At 38.3% G+C, this 23,313-nt stretch overlaps 1 protein-coding gene across 1 annotated transcript; it reads right to left on the bottom strand.

Moving 5' to 3' along the window:
• Positions 1–20,517: 20,517 nt before the first annotated feature.
• On the bottom strand, positions 20,518–22,268 carry LOC137719466 (putative xyloglucan galactosyltransferase GT17). Its single transcript, XM_068458502.2, has one exon. The coding sequence runs from the start codon at positions 22,130–22,132 to the stop codon at positions 20,690–20,692; it is 1,443 nt and encodes a 480-aa protein (XP_068314603.2). The 5' UTR covers positions 22,133–22,268; the 3' UTR covers positions 20,518–20,689.
• Positions 22,269–23,313: the final 1,045 nt, after the last annotated feature.

Below are 23,313 nucleotides of genomic sequence, written 5' to 3'. Positions count from 1 at the left end.
GGTATACGAGGAGTCTTCTTCTGCCACCTAAGATTATTTAAGTGTTTTAATTAATAAAATGATTGAAATTAAATGACGTAACTTGTCCAACTCATCTGCCACTTAAGATGATAAAGAAATGTGATATAAAATTATGGTAAAAATAACATTACTCATTTTATTTACAAATTTAATCTCCATAACATTACTTGTTTTTAAATTAACCACTCTTCACTTTCTCTCTCTTACCTCTCTCCTCCCCCCCCCCCCCCCCCACTCCCTCACCTCTCTCCTCTCTCCTCTCTCCTATCTCTCTCTTCCAGACCTGGATTGTCTGCCCTTCCCATCCCATACTTTTCCCATCCCCTCCTATTTCTGTGGTTACGGTTAAGTCAAGTCAACATTTTATATTCCCATTGCTTTTTGTCTTATTATTTCTATAAAAAATCAATATAAAATATTAACGTGATTTAACTGTGATCACAAAAATAAGAGGGGATATGAAAGGTATGAAATGGGGAGGGCAGACAATCCAAGTCCCTCTCTTCCTCTTTTCTCTCATTTTTCTTCTCTCTCACGACTCTTTTGTCTCCTTCTCTCTCCCAATCGCTTATTTCCATTTTTTCTCCTCTCTCTTCTCTCTCCCATCCATGGCCCTTTTTTTCTCCGGTTCCACCAAGGAGTTGTTTTCAATTTTGAATTGTCAAAACTTAGAAAACAATTTTAAATTTATACCAGGGTATAAGCACACACTTTGTTTGTGAACAATTTCATTTCCTTTTTGGTTTTTGATTAAGGAGTGTAATTAGTTTTTAAAATTTTTAGAAAGAATATGAGACAATGATGATGAGATCTCTTAATAAGGGCATATTTTTCTTAATATTATATAATTACCATTTTGCCCTCTTTATGTAAATGTTGTGTATCAAAAGTAAGGGTAAAATAAGAAAAATAGGAATATGATTGTCATTTTGTCAAAGGTATAAAATTACTATTTTGCACTCCTCATGTCAACATTGTGTATTCAAAAGTGAGGTGCAAAATTGGAAGAAAAGGGAGCAAAAAGTTAACAAGCCCTCTTCTCTTAATAATATAGATACCAAACAAGTTTTTAAATTTTATTAAAGATTATTCTTAAGAAATAGTCTTAAGAAATATTTTTAAAAAGTATAAACCTTTTTTAGTACAATACCAAAAAGCCCTAAGAAACGTAGAATAACTTGCCTAACATTAATATGTTGTTATATGGTGCCTCATGTCATTAGAACAAGGACATATGAATAAAATCGTACTCTTATTGTATTGATGTACGTCTATTCATTGTGTTCTATTATTGGCCAAATAGTAGTGACAAACTCATATAGTTTGTTGCTTACACCTCATTTCTTGGCGCTATTGAATATATATTGTTGCCCTTATTGGGAAAAGCCTTCCTAGCAATTTATTTTTTATGATTTATGAATTATTGGTGGAAGACTGATACATTTAGCTTCAACTAAAAAGGGATTCGAGGAGATTGAGGGTCGTTGTATCGGAGAGTTAGTTATTTTTCATCGTTTTGAGCGGGAAAAAGTAACCTACTTATGTAGTCAATGACTAAATCTCAAGGTGTGCTAGCTAAAGATAGATTAAGGTAGTCCAATGACCAAACCGTATCAGTAATTTGACTCGCCTAATCCTTCAACAGTTTTCTTTTTTTTATTAGTTTGCAGTTGCTCATCTCATATACTGTTTCAGTTGCCCGATAACACTATCTATTTTCTTCTAAAACAAAAACAACAACAAAAAAAAAAAAAAAAAAAAAATTAGTTTGAAAGATTTTAGGTATTTTATTTCCAATTTAATATGTCATAACTTCTCTCTTTTTAAATTTTAAATACTAATAATTCAATCTCTCAACATCGACACTGCTCCAAACCACCTCTGCTAGTATGAGAGTTGTTGGCATGCTTTCTTGACGTTTATCGTCGCTTCCCTAGCATCATTCGCCGTCTCTCCTATTTTACTACCCCCTTTTTCTTCTCCTTTTACTTTTTATCCCCTTTTCAAACCCGTCCAGTTATGTCACCTATTCCCCTCATATCCATTTCTCTTATTTTCCCTTGCATCCCTAGACACCTCCATCTTTAACCTCTCCGTCATTTCCCCTTTATTCCTACCTATAAATCAAATCTTCAAGTTTTGGACTCGATTTAGGATGTAAATCTCTACCCCATTGCCCCTTTCTATACCAACATGCCAGAATATTTGGGCAAAGTGGTTTGTAATCTGATTCAGTCGCCCTACTATCCTAGGGAGCAATTCAAACTCTTAGTAAGACTGGACTAGGGCTTGGGTGACTCGTTATATTCTATCTAAGGTTGTGTTAGTGAAGTGTTGTCCATTGCCTATGGTCTCTGGTAAGTAGTATGTAGTTCACTTTCGTCTGTGGCTTGCCCTACTCTCTCTTTAACTTAGTTATTAATATTTCGGAGTGGTACAGACTCCCGACTTGGTTATTGAATGAATCTTATACAGAAAATGAGAGTTTATGTAATACTCACTCCACTAATCAATAGGAAGCTAGAATAGAGAAGTCTGATTTTAGTTCAAAATGATCAATACATAGAATCAGAACAAGTGATTGCTGAGATTCCCACACGAGCGCGAGCATATACTTTAAATTTTAAAGAGCCGGTTTTCAATAAAACCTTCTTATAAAAGGATTTTAATAATATTTTTAGGGATGTTAACAAATGGTATTCGAACTGTTCTTTTTTATTGGTCTTCGTCATAGTAAAGGTGTTTTATACATCCCCTTGACCTTCCCCATTCCCATGTTGTGTCAACTTAGTTCTCCTCGCAAGCGTGGTGGTTTGGGGTACGGGTCTAGATGACTTGGTCGGTTGCAACGCTTTGAGATTTGATTTTAGATGCGGATTTTCTTTTTCTTTTTTAGGTTGACTCTTTGCGGATCCTTCTTTGTTTTGGTTCCTACATGGATGTCCAATGGTTGCCAAGGAGAGTTCGGCGACAGTGAGCTAGTTGGTGGAGATTAGGGTTTTTTTTTTCTTTCTCTCTCTATGTTTTCAATTTTAAGCTTTTGTCGGTGTGGAATGAAGCCTCCCACATTGTTTGTCTAGGGTCGTTGTTGGGATTTCCAAGATGTTTGAAGTTTAATAAATTTCAGCTCTTCGACAAAAAAAAGAAAAAAAAAAGAAAAAGACTAAGAACATAGTTGAAGAGTCAAAGTAATTTTGATGCTGATAAATACATTCTAGAAAGATGAGTACGTAGTATATTCTTGAGGTATGATTTTGGGACGAAAAAAACTTTATATACCAAATGTTGAAAATCACGAAATTTCAAGATAGTAAATTGAGATTAATCCTATATATATTCTTTCTGTAACTTTATAATCTTCTATGGTTATTCTACTTACAGCCAAATTTGTGACTCTTTAAAATATTACTTTTTACAGGCAGGCTAAACCAGCAAAATATTTTATAATTGTCTTTTAATTTTCTGTTCGAATTGGAAGGGCAATTTTGTCCTTTGACAGTATAAGAATATAATAATCCTTGTCAAAGAAAGTTTCTATTCCTGTGAATTAATAATTATACAGCTCATGCACCAAGTTGAAAGGGACAAAAGAGAAGGGGAAGTTAAAACACATGCAAGCGTCTACGTGTCCTCATCCTGTGAGATGACGACAGCTATGGCCTAGAGTTCCCAAAAGGAAAAAAGGCAAAAAGATGATGGGGGAAGAAGAGAATATGATTTGAAAACAGAGTTTTAAGTTCGTTTGTAGAACATGCATGCTTGTGCAAGTTTTTATGATTGGGAATTAATTGGTTCAGCAAATAATTTGAACGAGACATTCTTTTAAGGACGGTACTACCAACATATTTCCTTTTTATCTTTTATATAACTCTTAGGGGTGGGCAAACGGGTCCAAACCTGCGGGTCAAGGCGGGTACGAGGTGGGTCCAAAAATTATAGAAATTGGAGAAATTGGCTGAACCAATTAATTCCCAATCATAAACATGAATAGTGTTTTTTTTTTATTTGAGTGCAAAATTAATAATAACTATTGTAGGAGTGTGAAAAATGTAAAATAAATATACAATCACTTGTAATGACAAGCTTTACAACTTTCGTGAAATGGTTGACTCCGAAATTAGATACCATAATCCATATACCTAAGATTTAAATTTAACCATCGATTGTTGTTGACGCTTTATTATACTCACCAAGGTTTCATTTTTTAGAATTTCATTATTTATTGATTTAAAATATATTTTCTTTAACAGGTAACAAGTAAGGTCATATTACCTGATAACATTAACGGGTCAATTTTCTGGTCGTGTCATATTACTCGTTTACTTTAATGGATGTTACACGACACTACCCGTTAAGATATCAGGTATGTCATAAAAATGACACGAACACGGAAAACACAATACGAATGCCAAAGTTAAGTCAAAGAATGGCGACATCACTTTTTTTTTTTTTTTTTATCTTTGAAATAAAAAAATATTTATGATGTAATATTGTAAAAGGCTTTTGTACATATTAGTCGTGAAAAATTTGTCTATAATATAAACAATGATATAAAAGTAGATGGCCCACTTAAAGAAACGGGCACCGTCCCACCACTTGTTTCAGCCAATAGATGTTGAAGTTGTGGAGCAAGCCTCGTGAAGCATGTCCTACTTTCACAACCCTTGACCTTAGCAGGAAACTATATGTTTTCCTATACAAAGGCCTACTAGCCCACCTAAGGATGTAGGCATATTTTTCGAAATTCGTAAATATTGTGTCTTATTTAATTTATATTTCACTACACACATATCGTTGATTTCGCAACACGTTATTAGCACAAAGTTCTAAACAAAGCTATCCCGGCTTAATTTTCTGCTCCTAATTTACTGCTCATGGTCAACTATTATGTGCCTAGTCCTTATTCGATTCCATTCTACCATAGTATACATCATGAAGAACCACCACCAAAGTCCCAGTTCATTTCCTTCATTTTTCTCCTAATTTCTTAAAGAACCCATCTATGATCTCTCTCATCATTAGAGCAATTCCACCCCTCCCTTAATTAACTGGTCAACAAAACTATATGTTTTCCTATACAAATGACTACTAGCCCATCCGAGGATGTAGGCACATTTGCCGAAACTCGTAAATATTGTGTCTTATTTACTTTATATTCCACTACACACATACCATCGATTTCGCAATTCGTTATCAGCACAAAGTTCTAAACAGAGCTATCCCTGCTTAATTTTCTACTCCCAATCTATTGCTCATGGTCAATATTATGTGCCTAGTCCTTGTTCGATTCCATTCTATCATAGTATACATCATGAAGAACCATCACCAAAGTCCCAGTCCATTTCCTTCATTTTTCCCCTGATTTCTCAAAGAACTCATCTATGATCTCTCTCATCATTAGAGCAACTCCACCCGTTCCTTAATTAACTGGGCAACAACCCATTTTCCCCCTAGCCTCTAAAAAACCCACTCCACCCCATCCAATTAGCTGGCCCAAAGTGGAGGCCAGCTTCTAGCCCAACACAAAATGGACTGACCCAGAAACCGAGCCACATGACGCCAGGCCGATGTCAGCATTACGTTAGCCATGTGAAATCATTTTTTAGCGGCTAGCGCGTGGGATGCACACTCATGTGGGTGCGCGCTCCGGACTAAAAAAAAAGAAAGAAAAGAAAATGTCAGAAATTGGTAACGTTGGCCATGTGTCCACTTTTGGGTTGTTGGATTTCAATACACCAGTCCAAATTAATTAACTTAATATAAATTTATAAATATTGATTAAAAATATTGAAAAAATAAAACTATTTTTTTTTAATGTATAAATACCTAACTATCGTCCACAAAAATTGTACTTTCGGATAATGATACGTGGCATGATAAAATTGGTTAAAAAGCCTATCCGAAATTAAAAATTAAATTTTTATTATTTTATAAAAGGAATTATTTTAATACGAATTGACTAAGCTATTTAGTTTAGGAATGGAGATACACTTGAGTACTTACTATTCATTGCAATCAACTACTATTCATTTGGGTGGATTGAATAGACCTATGGGGTTTTAGGGGTGGAGTTTCCATATGCTTTGTGGACCTTTGTATCCACCCAAATGAATAGTATGAATAGTAGTTGAAATCTAGACTGTTTCCATGTCCAAGCTGCCTCTGGACCAAAGACCCAGCTCCACGTTGAAATCTAGCCACGCCCGCTTCTAGTTGTGCAAAGACTGCGAGCAAGCTCTAGCTCACGTCACATGCAAGGCCGACGACGCCGCCCTCTGCGTCACGTGGGATCGCGTCATCTACTTCGGCAACCCTCTCAACGGCCACCACGAACGAGCACCCGTCATGCCGTTTTACGATTCCGTGAACTCAACTGCGAACTCGATTCCCGCCATCAAATCTGCCGTCAAATTCTTTCATGATCCTTACTTCTCCGACGTGGACGGAGAAACCGAGACGAGCAGGGAGGAAGTCGAGGCTGTCCTGTGGCTACTCTCGAATCCCAAGGCTCAAGATGGCCAGTTTTTGTAGATACTATGGACCAACCATCTTTTGATGGGGAATTTGATTTGGTATTGTTCATGGAGTGAGAAGGTGGAGAATGAAATAGTGAGAAAGTGTGGAATGGAATCTTCTTAGTAACCTATGGACCAAATAATGAGATGGTTTTGTAGCAGGAATATGTTCACGGGTAACATATGTCTGGGTGGAGGTATGGGGTGAAATAGCTTAGGTTCATTGGGAGGATAAGTGGCTCTAGAGTGAAGCCAATGACGGTGCACGACTAAAATAATGTGAAGGAAAATATCTCATTTGTTCACCCAGCATGGATAACTCTAAGTTAGATTTAGACATTGGTGTTTCCAAGTAGGTCAAAGTCTCCATTATCGAAGAGTTTCCATGTGCTTTGTGGACCTCTGTATCCTTCCACGTCTCAACTTCTCTAGCAAGCCTAGTGAAACCACATGTCTTGGGTTATGTGAGTTTGTTGAGTGTTGGGTTAAAACGAATATGTTCAACATGACATGATATATTTCCTTCTATGGTGTGGCATAATAATTAATTAAAATTTGTGTGACACAATGTTTAACTACTAATTTTTCAGATATTTATAAAGGGGTTAGCATGAAATTGTATGACTGTAGAACACTTGGGCTTTCAATCCTCTTGGGCCTTGCATGAAATATTTGGGCCCTAACAGTGTTATTTTTCAAGTATGCAACTAAGCCTTTCCGTGGTACAGCGGCATGACTACAAAGGACAACAAACACACAACTTCCACCCCGTTGGCTAGCTTGTATATGTGAAAAATTAACTAGAATAAAACCGGTTTTCACAAAGAATTCAAATCAGAAATTTTTCTACACGACAAGAACATAGCTAAGTTTTTTCTTCCTTATTTTAGCACTACCGTTTTTATACATTGGAGTCAATAGAAAGCTTACACGTAGACAACTTTCAACACAACATGCATTACAAAGTACGAATAACATATTAAGATTAAGTTAACAAAAGACAGAGAAATTAATTAAACATTGTACCTACAGGATAGGGATAGAGAAAGAGGAAAAAACCGTGGATCGTAATTCCCCATTGGCATGTATGTTGCAACAAGGTAGCAGTGTTCTAAAAATTGGCCTAGGCGGCCGCCTAGGCGCTGGGTAGAAGAGCTCCGACCCTATTTAGACCAAAACGTTTAGTTAGGCGGGGAGGACTTAGGTGGCCACCTAGGCACTCGCTAGGCGCCTGGGGTGGGCTAGGTGGCAGTCTAAGCGGTTTGAATCTCGCCGCAAATCCCAAACTTGCTACAATTTTCGCAACGGATGTACAACTTCCGATCTCGTATGTAGCAGCAGAGCCCTGATGAATTTCTGCAGCTCGTCTCTGTGAAGATAAGGGAAGAGAGAGTGCGAAGAGAGAGAGAGAGATTACCGGCGAATTTATGCAACTTGTCTTTGTGAAGATAAGGGAAGAGAGAGTGCAAAAAGAGATAGAGAGAGACAATTAAACATTTCAATCTGTGGTCTATTCTACAACTCGTCTGTGAAGATGAGGGAAGAGAGAGTACGAAGAGAGGGAGAGAGAGACTGAAAGTTTGAAACATTTCAATATATGAGGGCGAGGACTGCGATTTCAAATCCAAGGAAAAGCTTATGGTTTTAATTATCAAAGCCATGGACGCTGATGGTTTTGATGGACTGGGATCTCAAATTTATATTTTATATTGAAACCATGGACCCAAGGTGGTGGACGGATGATGTGAAAGAGGTGAGGTGTTGATGGTTTTAATAATGAAGACCACCCAATTTGTGGGCTTTTTATATTTTTAAAAGTTTGGGATATATATTATATATATATATATAAATGTTATATAAATTATAAATTATTTAGATAATATTTTGTTTTTTTCTTCGGCAAGCATATTATATATGTACATAAAACATTAAACATTCACATATGTATGTTCTTCTATAAGAAATAACATATTAGTAAATAATTATTTACATTTGATATAGTAAATTTAATTAATTCATAAAATACATAAGAAATTTACTTAAATCCGCCTAGGCCGCCTAGCCGCCCGCCTAGGCGTTACGAGCCAGCCTGCCGCCCGGCTAATGCCTAGCATTTTTTAGAACCTTGCAAGGTAGTTGGTCTTGTTTGAATGAATGGTTGCCTTGTGATAGCTAACTGTTAGAAGAGCTCTAAAGAAAATGTACTATATCATGGATGAAAGAAAGGCCAAACATATCCCAAACTTCTCGTCACTTGGTTCTGCGCTGACAACTATTAAAAACTTCAACAGCAAAGTCCTTTAGAGTAGACAATGTCTTTTTTCTATCAACTCAGAGCAACTTCGCTTTCACCTCCGATCTTAGTAAAAAAAGGAAAAATAGTAAGGTCGACTTAATGTACCAAATTGGTTAAAATCAGACATGGGAATACCTCTACCTCCTGACCTATTGGGTTCTTAAACTTATTTGAGGCTGTTACTCATTTTTCATTAAGATTGTTTGGATCATCCCGCTTCGAATGGAGTAGCATATCAATCAACGTCATAATAAGTTAGAAAGAAAGTTACGTGATGTGGCCTTTCGCTCCTTAGAAGTGAAGTCCTATTTAAGGCACTTTGAACATGGAGGAAGTGAAAAGAAATCGTAGAAGTTCCAATTTTTCGACAAGCTTTCCAAACCTACAGGTCTCTTCCTCGGACCTAGCATTGCTGTCCGGCTCATCACTTCTTCGTTTCTTAACTTTCATGATTTACCCGCAGGAGGATCATGGCTAGTTGGAGAAAAAGAATCTAAGTCCAAATTGAAGATTTCTTGGCCTATTTCCTATAGAAAAACAAGTACTTCTTACCTTCCTGCACTAGCAGCGAAGAATTATAGTGAGTTGTGGTTGGCTGTTGACCAATAGAAAGCATGGTAATCTTTGGGCTTATTTCATACGCTACTTCATTATTCTCTTCTTAGTTACAATATTTAGATTTAAGGAACTAATTACAAAACAAATTAAATTACAGATTCAAGAGAAATATGAACAACAAGAGAGACCAATGCAAAAGGTACGTCATTAGAGTGAACGCTCTTTACTAATATAATGTAAAGGCTCTAAGCTCCGCTTCTTCAACTAATTGTTTGCATCGGATCTTAGGATCTTTATTGCCAACTCATACTTTAACTAGACCTAGTTCCATTTTATTAGAATTGGGAGAATAAAAAAAATAATAATAATTTTTTTTTACATTTTTTTTTCGTTTCTGAATCCTAAGTAACTCTCATCAACAAGCACTATTATGATGTGACCCTTTAGGGATCATTCATTGAATTTCTTAGATCCAAACAAAAGTATTCTTACTATGTTTTTGTACCACAATTGTATACCACCTTAGGTAACATCTAATGTGGACAGCCACATCGTTTAAATTAATTAGCATTTAATTTCAAAATGTTAATCAATAATTAATAAAAAATTTGTTAATTAAATGATGATTGTGGTATACTTTCAATTATGCTTCTTCCTTCCCCTTTCTTTTTCACGCCAAATTTTATTCATTTATGTTGATTTCCATGATTATGGTCAAGCTTTGTAGAATTTATTCGTATACAACAATCACCATTGATTTCTATCTCCAAACTCATGCCCCATAGCCCCAATCCTCTCGTTTCTGAATCCTAAGTAACTCTCATCAACAAGCACTATTATGATGTGACCCTTTAGGGATCATTCATTGAATTTCTTAGATCCAAACAAAAGTATTCTTACTATGTTTTTGTACCACAATTGTATACCACCTTAGGTGACATCTAATGTGGACAGCCACATCGTCTAAATTAATTAGCATTTAATTTCAAAATGTTAATCAATAATTAATAAAAAAATTTGTTAATTAAATGATGATTGTGGTATACTTTCAATTATGCTTCTTCTTCCTTCCCCTTTCTTTTTCATGCCAAATTTTATTCATTTATGTTGATTTCCATGATTATGGTCAAGCTTTGTAGAATTTATTCGTATACAACAATCACCATTGATTTCTATCTCCAGACTCATGCCCCGTAGCCCCAATCCTCATTCTCCTTCAAGTATTTCTGTCTCCAATCTTCGTTGGTGCTTCATGGTTGTTCATCTCGTGATTTTTTTTTTGTTTTCTTTTCAAAATAAATTTTTTTTTTTTGGTTTAAAAGAAGGATTTCATCTAATTATTTCATTAAGTAACGCCTATTAGCTTTCATGTGAATTAAGAGTCAAAATCAAATTTGTCTATCGGATTAGGGTTCATACCTAATTAAGTTACTAACGCCAGAGGGAGATCTTGAAGCCTGCAATTTTCCTTATTTAAGTGTTTTAATTAATAAGAAAATTGAAATTAAATGATGTAGCTTGTCCAACTCATCTGCCACCTAAGATGGTAAAAAAATATGGTATAAAATTGTGGTAAGAATAGCATTACTCAAAGTAATAACATCCATTTTATATGATTTCCTAATATAGATATATTGATTTTACATTTCAGATTCTCCCCAATCCCCATCTACTTGAAAAATGTTATAATTCATTTACCATATTTACTAAATAGATATCCCTGTTATGATCCAAGTAAGGAGATGTGAATGTCTGACCTGACTTTACAAAAAAGATATTTCAAGAAAAGAGAGGCAAGATTTTTAACGCAAAAGAAGCCTAAGCTTTTAGTTAGTTAAAAGAGGTGTATGGGGCGATATAACCAGCATGGCTCCCAACACGAAATGCTAATAAAATCCATTAAAGGAAGCCTAATCAAAGAAAGCAAACAAGATGATCTGATTAAATTGATGATGGACCAAATCTTGAAAGGCGAGAGTTAAGAAAGACTTATTGCATGATTTCCCCAACTCAACCAAGCTAATAAATGTTGTGTAAGCGAGTGGGAGGTCGACCTTTTGGGGCGCACACATATTTAGGAACATATGCACAGGGAAAAAGAGAGAATTCAATGGAGAACTACCACTCCCCCTCCCCCCTCCCCCACCGCCACATGGATGGAAGTAGATGAACTGGAATTAATTTTAAACTCCCACATGATGAAAAAAAGTGAAAAGTCTCAAGAAGAAAATGGTCCTATTTGATGATATACGTTGTTAACATTAGAAAATGGAATATTTGGGAATCTCGAGTAACTGGCAGAGCCACTACAGGGTTGCTGCAATTCCCAGTTGAGTGACGGTCTTTATCTGTATGGTCGAGCCATGACTGGACTTTTACGATAACAATATTCTAATCCACTTTACTCCATTGTGGGACCATAAGTTTTCAAGGTCAAAGTACAGTTGATCGGAATAACGTTACCTCAAAAGTCTGGTCATGAACTTAGTGGCTTCTAGCAGAGCTGTATCACATAGAACAGCAGTGCTACCATCACCTTGTTTTGAGTAATAGCGAAGTCAAAAGCGACGCCGCTAGATGACCATGCTTGTCTTGCAAGACACGAGATCTGATCCAGATAAGGACATAATTAGATTCCTCATAACTCTTGGAGTTTCTACAATCTAGGAATTGACATGCGCCGTAAGTAATCACACTCCTAAGATGACGCAATATCTAGGCCTAGATATCTTCTAGGATTCTTCTAGTTTAGTACAAGGTCTATCTCTCGATCAATACAAATACATCCATCTAGGGTTCATCTCTAGTAACACAATCTTAATACTCTACTTCTCTTACCCACTGCTTGAGTCTAAAATTGCTTACTAACTTAACCGTCAGAGAGCCTTTGACAACACACCCTCTGGTTTTAAGCTTGTGCACGATTATTCTCTGTTTTTTTTTAATTCTCGAATTTGTGCCCCTATCACCCACGACAGTGTGCAAATTTGGTTCCAATAATTGGTGTTTTTATTGAAAGCGAACTCATATTCATCTCACCAAATACTCTACCCCAATGGAGATCCCCCTAAATCACGCCGTGACAAACTGGACGCTTCAACGCATAGCGTCGACCCCAAGATTAGGAAAGTTACTGCCATAGACTAGATATAGGAAGACGTGACGCATATTTGTCTATCCTTGGAGGAACTTCGACGAAGTCCTTTAGCCAAATAATCTCTCAATCTCATCAACTTGAAAACGCGAGTGAAAGACCTGGAATAAGCCATCTTGCGCTTCAAAGAAGCGTCAGTCCAGGCACCATAAATTGTTGCTCTGACTCTCGAAACATCACCTCAACGCCCTACACCCAAGACGCACCGCTGGAAATCCAAGAGGCTACAAGGCCTTCATCCCATCCTTCAATCTAAGGCATTCCCTAGAGTGAATTGCATATATAGAGAATACAAATATCTGGGAAACACTAGGAAATAAAGAAAGACGACTAGCAAGAAACCACAAATGTTGCATGGCTTCGATCAACAAATCGCTGGCCATTGACTCCAATATCTTGATTTTCTCCAATCAAGACCTAGACGACGTCCATTCACCCCACGACTGCGCCTTCGTCGTCAAAGTACACATCTCCAATGCCATGGTCAGTCGGGTTTTAATGGACAACGGATTGGGAGTTAACATCCTCTTTAAGATGTTGTAGACAATATGGGTATTTTTTATAGCATCAACAAGGGGAAAACCACCCTTCACACCTTCAATGAGGCACCAGTCCAACCATTAGGGACAATAAAATTTGCAGTCCAGGTGGAACCCTACAACCACTTGGTGACCTTCCATGTCATGGATTGCCTGACTCCCCACAACGCTTCATTACGAACAAGAAAATGAGAGAATCATGCAAACCATAAATCTTGTTACAACATCTATGTAATTTACAACCCTTGTTCACAAGAAGCTAATTCAAATTATGTTGCAGCTTCACCTCAAATCTTCAAATAGGTGATCAGTCAAAGAACTTTAATCATAAAGCATTCAATTGTTATAATGAGCAAGAATTTGTCCAATAAAACTCAGTATCCATCAAATAGTCATTGAAAATCAAAATTACTCATAATAAACAAAAGAAACATAAAGGAAAATCTCATAAACAAGAAGAAAACTAGAGAATAATATGGATAAACGGTTTTAAGATAAAAACATTACTCTCAGACCGCCTTAAGATAGGATATAAGTAATGTGCACATTCCCTTTTGGATTTCGACTTCTTTTAAGTTGTGACTTAGAACCAACAGTTTTTGCAATTTCGGCGTAAGCTTGGTTGGATAACGACCTATATGAAACCTTTCATAACATTTTCTAGAAAATTTGAAATCATGATCTGTAAAATTTATCTGAAAGCTAATTTCCATATCTTTTTAGCGGTATAAAGCTTAACAGTTGGTTCCTTCGAGGATGTACATTTTATTTCGTGCAAGTTGTCTGATTTGGGCAATCTGTTTCTGCTTCCAAGATGCAAAACTCATTTCAATCACAAAATCCCTCCTTTTTCTTGTTTCTTTATTTTTACCCTTCAAACCTAAGAAAAACACAAAGCTAAGTAATAGGGAACTAAATTCACTCAAAAATAAAACAAGAATCTAAACGAAATGACATAAAAGTGTACGCAATGTTATATCACATATGCTTATATTTAAACCCATGTAGGTCGATCCAACACTGACTATAACAAATACATAAAGCTCAATTTGATATTTTGATAACAGTGATTACAGCTTCTCAAAGGATTTTGGATTTGTGCATGACCTTTGCATTCAAAAGATGAAGCCTACAACATCAAAATGGTGAGATAGTAAACAGAGACAAATAGGATTAGGGTAAAAGTTGTGATATTTACTAGGGATAAAGATGGGACAATAAAAATTAGATTTTCAATACATTAAAAGTGCAATTTTAGCCACTTTATATTATGGTCTAGTGATATTACTCTCCACTTATAAATGAGAGGTTTTAGGTTTAGTTCTCGTGAATGACGACTTCAATAATGTGGAGCCAACAATAATCCAAAAAATAATGGAGGCGACACGTGAACTTTTGGGTAAAAAAGACAAGACAACCCTCGAGGCACACCAGGATTCTCACACGCATGTAAAAGACAATAACGGCTCAATCAAAGAAGAGTCAAAGGTGATCAATATGGAATTTATTTCATATTCCTCTCATCATTCCTCATCAATCCCTTATTGATTTTATTCAAAAGGTAACTCCCAAAACTTCCTATTTAAAATAGGAATAATTGCCATGTTAATTGCAAGATATTATTTCACATAATATCTTGCAATTATTCACCCATTATCACCAAACATGGCCAGCCACTCTTCACCCAAAGGGTCGGCCACTCTCCACACAAAGGGCCATCCACTCTCCTATAAATACCCCTCTTATCCCACTAAAATGCTAAGCCATTTGCTACCCACAAACTCCTAAATACATTCTTTTCAAAATTCTAACTTTGGCATTGGAGATTCTTCAGCCAAAGCCACCCATAGATCATATGCACGTGAGGCTTTGGCCTTTATCGAATGTGTTATTATTTTGCAGGTGCACTTTCATCAAGGTAAGAGATGGGCGGAAATTTGCATCCACAAATTGGTGCTTTCATTAACAAGTTTAAATGAACTTTTAGGTGGCTTTGGTTCCATCATACCTTTGTTGTAATAGTAAATTTTTTTTTTTTTTGAGTTACTCTTCATGCCCTAATTCGATTACTATCCTTATTCTCGAATTTGGGGTGTGACACATACGTTCTTATTCCTAGAATTTTTTAATTCTTTGAATAAACGTAAGTGAAAAATACAATGGCAAAAGATTCGGAAACCACGATGAACGGAACTTCCTACGTTCAAAGATCTGGATCAAATGATGGAGATTGTGATGTAGCCACACCACGACGATCCACGAGATTCGCCACAGCAAGAGGAATAACCTTGCCACCATGGCAGCAATGACAAATGTCGTGGCAATGCAGAGTAGAACAGCTCCATGGCAACTAGGCTACAAAGCAACGACAGCTGCAGCCCACGGAGCAACAACCCAGCAAGCAGCTGCATAGCAACAAGACTACGGGGCAGCGGCCCAGCAAGCTATTGTAGTGTAGCCAGCTCAAGACTTGCAGGCCCAAAATGCCGTGCAAGCCCAAATCGCGCCGAGATGAGGAAAAACCTAGCGCCCATGCACCCTGGTGACCCAGCCCGCGCCCGTGATCCTACCCATGCCCATGATCTGACCTGCACTTGCAGTCCAACCCATTCTTATGGCCCACTTAACAGTCCAAGACCAGTTCAATCGTCTTAGCTTCAAATTTCTAGACCAACGATTAAACCAATGGTATTTTCACCCTATTTTTCAACAGATATGATCCATCCTAGTTCTGATCTCACACCCAAAGTCCATCACACTTCCACCACTCAAAGAGACACATACTGTTCAAGCTATTCCACCCCAAATGGTGAAAAACACTTATCCTGACAAATCATAAAGTTGACAAACACCCTCGCACAGCAGACGACCTTGGTGAATCAACTTTTGCAGCGCACTAAGATGCAGCATACCCCAGACGAGATGTCCTGAAGCAAGATAAAGGTAGACAACAAACCTCTCCAGCAGCGTCCTGGAAAGTAGGCCCTCAACCAGCCACGAACCGAGCATTCTGGTCGTGTACATTTTTGTTTGAACCCTTATGATAGCGTATACTCTCATCTTAGCGCGTGGAGGAGCTTGCACTTCTGATTAAAACCATAAACAAGCATACATTCACGGCTGGGGCCACACTCTGATAATCAACATAGACAACCTTCCAGACGAAGTGTTCATTTGTAGTTAGGCCCGTAAGGGGCATCCTTCACCTTATATTGGAGTAGGCAGCACGTCGAGTGAAGGGAAGCAATCACTCAATCTAACTTAACTTCAACCAGCAGTTTACGAACAGCTTGCTCACTTACCAAAAACGTACCATATGCACCACAACCGTGACGTAAACAAACCAAGCATAAGAAAAAGTAGCCTAAACTAACAAGTCACGACCAGGGGCAGCCCAAAGCTCTACTGCCCCAGCAGAGGCAAATTCAAGAAGAAATTAAAAGGCTTCTGAACGAACGATTGCACGATTTCCAGCGCAATGGAGCTACTGACGAGGCACTTCGACAAAGCATGACCAACATAAGTAGGTCACCATTCATGGATGAGATTGAGCACACACAGATCCACCTCATAGGTTCACTATGCCTCACTCACTCCTGACAAAGGAGACGAAGATCCAGATCGACATCTCAAACACTACCACAGTACCATGATCTTATACAGGAACAATGATGCACTTATGTGCTAGATTTTTGCCACAACTCTACAAGGTAAAGCGCAATACTGGTTCCATACCCTGCCGCTGCAGTCAATCCGGAGTTTCAACGAACTTTCCTTAGTTTTCACTAAGGAATATTCGTCTAACTGCTTAATTAAAAGGATGTCTGACCATCTCTTCAGTATCATAAAAGACCTTAGGGAGACAATTTGCAACTATGTCAAGAGGTTCAAAGTGGAAAAGGCTAGGATGGTGGTTACAACAAAGGCATAGCAACGGCAACATTCAGAAATGGTCTTCCCACCGGGCACTCTTTATTCGAAAAATTGCGCATTCCATGAAGGGCGATCTTACCAAGCTAGATCAGACAAAGTATTGCGCATTCCATCAAAGACCAAGCCACACTACCAACGATTACCTGAAGTGGAAGTAGTATCTTGAGAAGCTGACGAATGAAGGTTGGTGCGATGAGTATCTTGACAAGTTAGCGACAACCTACCCAAGCAGTGGAAGACAACATTGAACCCTCATTAAAAGATGATGCAGATTAATGGCATCTTTGTCAGGTCTGAGCACTTTCAGGCCACGGGTAGCTCTGAAATAAATAAGCATCCCACTTTCATCAAGTAGCAACATGATGGAATGCTTGGGAATATCTCCCATCACCCCCTGAACCCCATTTAGGCTTATGCAAATAAGTTCAAAGTCTCAAGTAGCTCAATGAACAAGACCTTGCAAGCCGACGATTATCCAGTTGTTATGCAGTTTCTACCTTTCAGCATAGTTGATACATTTCTTTATTCTCAATGAAGATTTAAGAAGTTATTCATAAGCTTAGCTTAACTGCTATTTACAAGAACTACCCAAACCCTTATCTGGGTAAGCTCTCCAGTGCAAGAGGGTAAATTAATTCCCTAACACCCATTTGGGTATGCTCTCCAATGCAAGAGGGTAAGCTAATTCCCCGACACCTATCTGAGTAAGCTTTCTAGTGCGAAAGGGTAAACTAATTCCTCAAATATTCCCGGACACCCATCTAGGTAAGCTTTCCAGTGCGAGAGGATAAACTAATTTTTTTGACACCCATCTAGGTGTACTCTTCAACGGAAGGGGGCAAACTGCCCATGTATTTTCACACTATTACTTATTTTGATGTGATTAGTTAACGATTTTCATATTCGACAGATCTTTACCATGTTGTGATGCATGCCACACAGCTTAAGGGATCGAATACTCAAAAACCAGCTAAGCAGCAAATGATCAGGGGACAACAGCTGACGACGAACTTAATAGCTTGACACCAAGAAGCTGAAACTCACAACCATAGTGACTCCATATGATCGTCAGCTTTTTTTAAAACAGCGTGCCCAACCAACAGTTCTATCGCTAAAAGTTTTGCAAGATGCTTTAAGCAAGTAAAGTTCAAGAAAATCGAAGATGGAGTAAAGTGAAGAAAATAGTTTATTAAATTTCTACCGAATTGATAAACTTATACTAAGGTCGCCAAAATCCGATACAAGCTAAATAAAGTAGACAACTCATTTAGTAGCTTGAATGACCTTGGGCTCTCCAACAGCCATTTTGCCCTCAATAGCTACTTTGCACTCAACAGTTTGCTCATCCAACACTTCATCGTTAGCAGCTCATTCCTCTATCTACGGCAACTGAGAAATCAAACTTAAACAGTTTCTTTCTTCTCGGCAAGAAGCACTGGCGTGGCAGCAGCAGAAGAAGTGAGTTTTGATGCCTCTTTAACAATCAAATCCACTTTTCTAAGTGACGGACAGTGGTGATTCTTTCATAAGCTAATCCAAACTTAGCGACAACTAGATATTTCACTCTATCTCCAGACCTAGACGCTGGAAATAGCTTAATGTTAAGCTTTCCGGAGGCAGCTGAAGGATTTCTTCTCAACTGAAAGTCTAGTAAGCAAGCTAACGTACTAGCTCTGCGCCTCAGCGTGCAACTACCCTTGGCTCCAGCCAAGCCGTGCAGCCCAAATCGTGGCTCATGCTATGCCACTTCCTCGGCCCATCTTAAGCCAGCCCTTGGCTCCAGCTATGCCAAGCAGCCGAAGTTGTGGCCCCTGCCGACATGCCGCACCACCCTGATGGCTGCCCCGCGACAGCACCACCCAAAAAGAAAACAAAGAAAATTAAATTTTCTTACCTTGGTGCGGCGCAAAGAAGACAAAGAAATCAACGAAATACGGTTCTTTGGACGGGCAAGCGAAGAAGAATGCTAGGGGTGGGGGAAGAAATATCTTTAGATTTCTCTCTTTCTTGTGGGGATGAATAATTGCCTTCCGAAGTTGATTTAAAGCCATACTTAAGGTAAACTTAAATGGGCTTTAGTGGAGATTTATTTCCCTTTCCTAGAAGAAACTAATTCCAAGTCAAAGTGGGAGTCTGCATCAAATTAGGAAATAAACTTATGTTTCCCTAAGCAGTTGGAGATCTCTGTGCCTACTGCCCTTTCCTACGACTAACCCAACATGTGAGGGGGCATTTGTGGAGCAAAAAAATAATCCAAAAAATCATAGAGGTGACACGTGGACTTTCAGGTTAAAAAGACGAGACTACCCTTGAGGCACACTAAGATTCCCATGCACATATAATGGACAATAATGATTCAATCAAAGAAGAATCAAAGGTGAACAATATGGAATTTATTTCATATTCTTCTCATCACTCTTCATCAATCCCTTATTGATGTTATTCAAAAGGTAACTCTCAAAACTTCCTAATTAAATTAGGAATAATTGACAAGTTAATTGCAAGATATTATTTCACATAATATCTTACAATTATTCACCCATAATCACCAAATATGGCTGACTAGTCTCCACACAAAGGGTTGGCTACTCTCTTATAATTACCCATCTTATCCTAATAAAATGCTAAGTTATTTGCTACCCACAAACTCCTAAATACATTCTTTTCAAAATTCTAACTTTGGTATCGAAGATTCTTCGGCTAAAGCCCCTTCCATACATCATGGGCGCGTGAGGCTTTTGGCCTTAATCGAAAGTGTTATTATTTTGCAGGTGCATTTTCGTCAAGGTAAAAGATGGCGGAAATTTACATCCATAGATACTAAATTATTATGGCTAAACTAGTGTTTCGCTTACCACAACTTCTTCTTCTCTTAATATCACCGTTCTAAAAATCCCTGCCTAGCGTCGCCTAGGCTCGGCCTAGGTGTTAGGTAGCTGGCCACCGCCCTCGATTAATGCCTAGGTGTTTAAAATTTAAGAAAGGGCACCTAGACCTACTGAGGCGCCTGCCTAGACTACCTAGGCACCTGCCTAGGCTGCCCAAACCCACTAGACACCCGCCTAGATTGTAACTCACTTAGATAAAAAATAGATAACTTTCCTTTTGCATTTTATTGTTTCCAATAAATTGTAAGAGACTTATTGAACACTTAAATAAACACACATTATATGTTTGTTCCCCATGTTTTCATTATGTTCCAATACTTCATAATATATATGTCATTCTATTTTCTAGTTTACGATGAAATTATATATATTTTAAGTATAAATAGACACTTATTTACACGAAATACAATAGATTTACTTAAATCCATCTAGTCCGGCTAGCCGTCTAGGCGCTAGGCCCCAGTCTGCCGCTCGACTAACGCCTAACGTCTTTTAGAACCTTGCTTAATATAAATAATCTCATTACATTAAAGAAAAATACACAGTTGTACGAGTCAATTGGTGAGTAGAAAAGATAAATAAAAAAGACAAATAGAAAAAGTGCCTAACATTATCCAAACCTGTAAACAACTTCGATAAAGAGGTCAGTTTTGAAGCTTGTTATACAAATGAGGGGTATTACTATTAATCCTTAATCCTTCCCCAAATAAAATGGTCCCAATAAATTTCTTAGTTACATCGCAGATGAAATAACTCTTTTACCACTACCAGTAATAACTCAATAATCAGTTAATGATTGTATTGACATGCTTGGCGAATGATACAAGTGCAACATCAACTGCATCCCCAAACCCAATATTAGTCCCATTGGGGTGAGCATACGTAAGACTTGGGATTAAATCTATAAGCTTTTCACGCATCATCATCACCTTTTTGCTCGAAACTTTCATGAGCTCCTTCTCTATTCTTCTAGCTGCTTTGCTCTTCTCATCTATGTAAACCGAGTAGGAGCTTCTATCCTCCGGTAAAAACCACGCATACTGCGTGTACGCCGAGTGGGGCGAGAAGAAAACAGGTATGCAACCCGCAAGCACCGAGTCAAACGTGGACCGCCGTGTGAACGAATCACCCGGTGCTTGCAAGCAGAACCTGGACTCCGTCATCATCCTCAGCACCTCACTTGGTTGCCCGCACTTGCTACGCCCGTCCGACGTCTCGCAATTCAAGAGATTGCAACGAGCCGACTCACCGCATTGCCTTATAAATTGGTTCCTAATTGCCGCCTTCCTTCGGGGCGCGCCAATGAAGGAAAACAAGTAGGGTCGCTTGAATCTCCTCACCTTGTTCTGCCACCTCATCATTTCCCGCCACGTGGACGGGTGAAAATAAGAAGGGTAGGGTATACCGTACTGGTTTTTCCCATTCCTCGGATGTCTCTCTATGATCAAGAACGACATGGTTTTTACAGCCGGAAAATTTAGGAGACGGCCGGCTCCATAATCGCGGTCGCCGCTCTTCCGGGTAAAATCCCGTACGATCCTCCCTAGGGCCATAAAATGGTCCTTACCATTATGCTTTTGCCACCAAGGCTGGGATTGGATAAAGTCAACGAGACTGACGTCCAGCTCATCTCGAGCCGTCAGGTTCCGTTCGCGGAACTTGTTCGAAACGTGAAGGCCGCCGTAGTAAGGAACGTAGAAGAGGGTAGCACGTGCGGGATCCCACGTGCGACAGGGATGGTTTTCAACGCGTGCGTGGAAAATCATCTCAGCTGTGAACTGGTTGGTGGCGAACCAGCCGCCACTGCTGTTGAAAAGTGGCTGGCCGAGTCCGGAGTTTGCCACATGGGGACACATGTCGGTGTGCACGTTTAGGTTGTGGCAGTGATCAAGGAGGCCGAGGTTGAACTTTGCCGGCAAATTGTATACGTACACTGAAATGTTTTTGTCGCAAGTGGCGGCTGTAGTGAATTGTGAATTGCTTGTTCTAATGTCGCCGTCGTGGCGGTGGTGGGTTTTGTTAGGAACAGGGTGCTCGTGCTGATGTTGTTGTGGTAATTCATGTTGTAGTTGTTGGATAAGATTATCAGTGTGAGCGGATGGATAACAAAAGATGAGCCAAACAGCTGATAGAAAGAAAAAGAGAAAGAGAATAAGAAAGAGGAAACCACCGCTCCTTATTAGAGAAAGAGGTCTATTAGAGAGAGAGAACGAGATGTCTTTCTTCATGTTTTCTGAGAAAGAGGTCTTTGATTTTCAGAAAACATGAAGAAACGCAAGAAACAAAGAGAAATTTCAACTTGTTTGATCTGATGCAGGTTCAGCTGGGAAATGGTTTATCCAATTGCTTCAATATTTTAATATCAAATACAGCAAAAACCTGCTATTTGCTGTTTTAATATTCTGAGATTACTTGGATTGATGCTTTATGACATCAATGTATTTGGTTCTATTGGAAAAGGATCCGATCCTTTTTCTGGGGATCCGAAGAATCCTACGATCATGACCGTTAATCGTACATCGTGCGGTCAAAAATCATTTAAAATTTAAAATTTAAAATTAAATATAAATAGTATCTAACGAAAATTGACTGCACGATGTACAATGAACGATCATGATAAAGGGATCCCCCGAATCCTCAGGGAAAGAAAAGATTTTTCAATGTGACCGGAATACGGAGTGGTACACTACGGGCTGGTTTGGTGTTGCTGTGCTTTGAAAAAAAGCTGCTTCTGCTGTGTTGTGAGAATAAGCAGCTGTGAAATAAAGCAGCAGAGTGTTTGGTAAACTTTTTTGTAAAAGTGCTTTTGAAAAAAAAAAGCAGTATTATAGTGTTTGGTAAACTTTTATGTAAAACAGATGTGAAAAAAAGCCAGTTTTTCAAAGCTGAGTTTTCCAGCTTCTTGTTTTTGGCTTTTTTTCACCCAAACTGTGAAAAAAAGCTGAAGCTGAATGTTTACCGAACACAAAAACAACTCCCAGCTTTTTTTTATACCAGTTTTTTTTAGAATCACCTCAGTACCAAACCAAGCCTACGTGTCACTATACAAATGGTGAAAAACTTAAAAAATATAATTTTTCACTACTTATATAAAAATACGTAATACCACCCGTGTTCCGATTACAATAAAAAATTTCTTCATGAAAAGAATCAGGTAAGAATCCTTTTCCGGTTCTATTATTGTTCAACATAGTCAGCTGAGGCCGGACGCACATTTTTAATTGTTTGCGTACACCGCCATTTTTGAGACCCTATATTGATTATGAATTTTCTGAACTTGGAAAAAGCATCCATATAGTCAATGACGGCATAAGAAGAGGAGTAGAAACCTTCGAAGTGTCAAAAAATTCAACAGAAATTCATCTGGGGTTCTGAAATTCAGGTCTAAAAAGTGTAGTTCGGTACTGGT

The sequence above is a fragment of the Pyrus communis genome, chromosome 1 (assembly GCF_041283825.1).
Source record: "Pyrus communis isolate YQ-2024b chromosome 1, ASM4128382v1, whole genome shotgun sequence".
Classification (NCBI taxonomy): domain Eukaryota; kingdom Viridiplantae; phylum Streptophyta; class Magnoliopsida; order Rosales; family Rosaceae; genus Pyrus; species Pyrus communis.
This window is presented reverse-complemented; position numbering and strand designations above follow the sequence as displayed.

Coding starts and splice junctions, on each gene's coding strand:
- LOC137719466 (XM_068458502.2), bottom strand. CDS start 22,132: ATGAAGAAAGACATCTCGTTCTCTCTCTCTAATAGACCTCTTTCTCTA.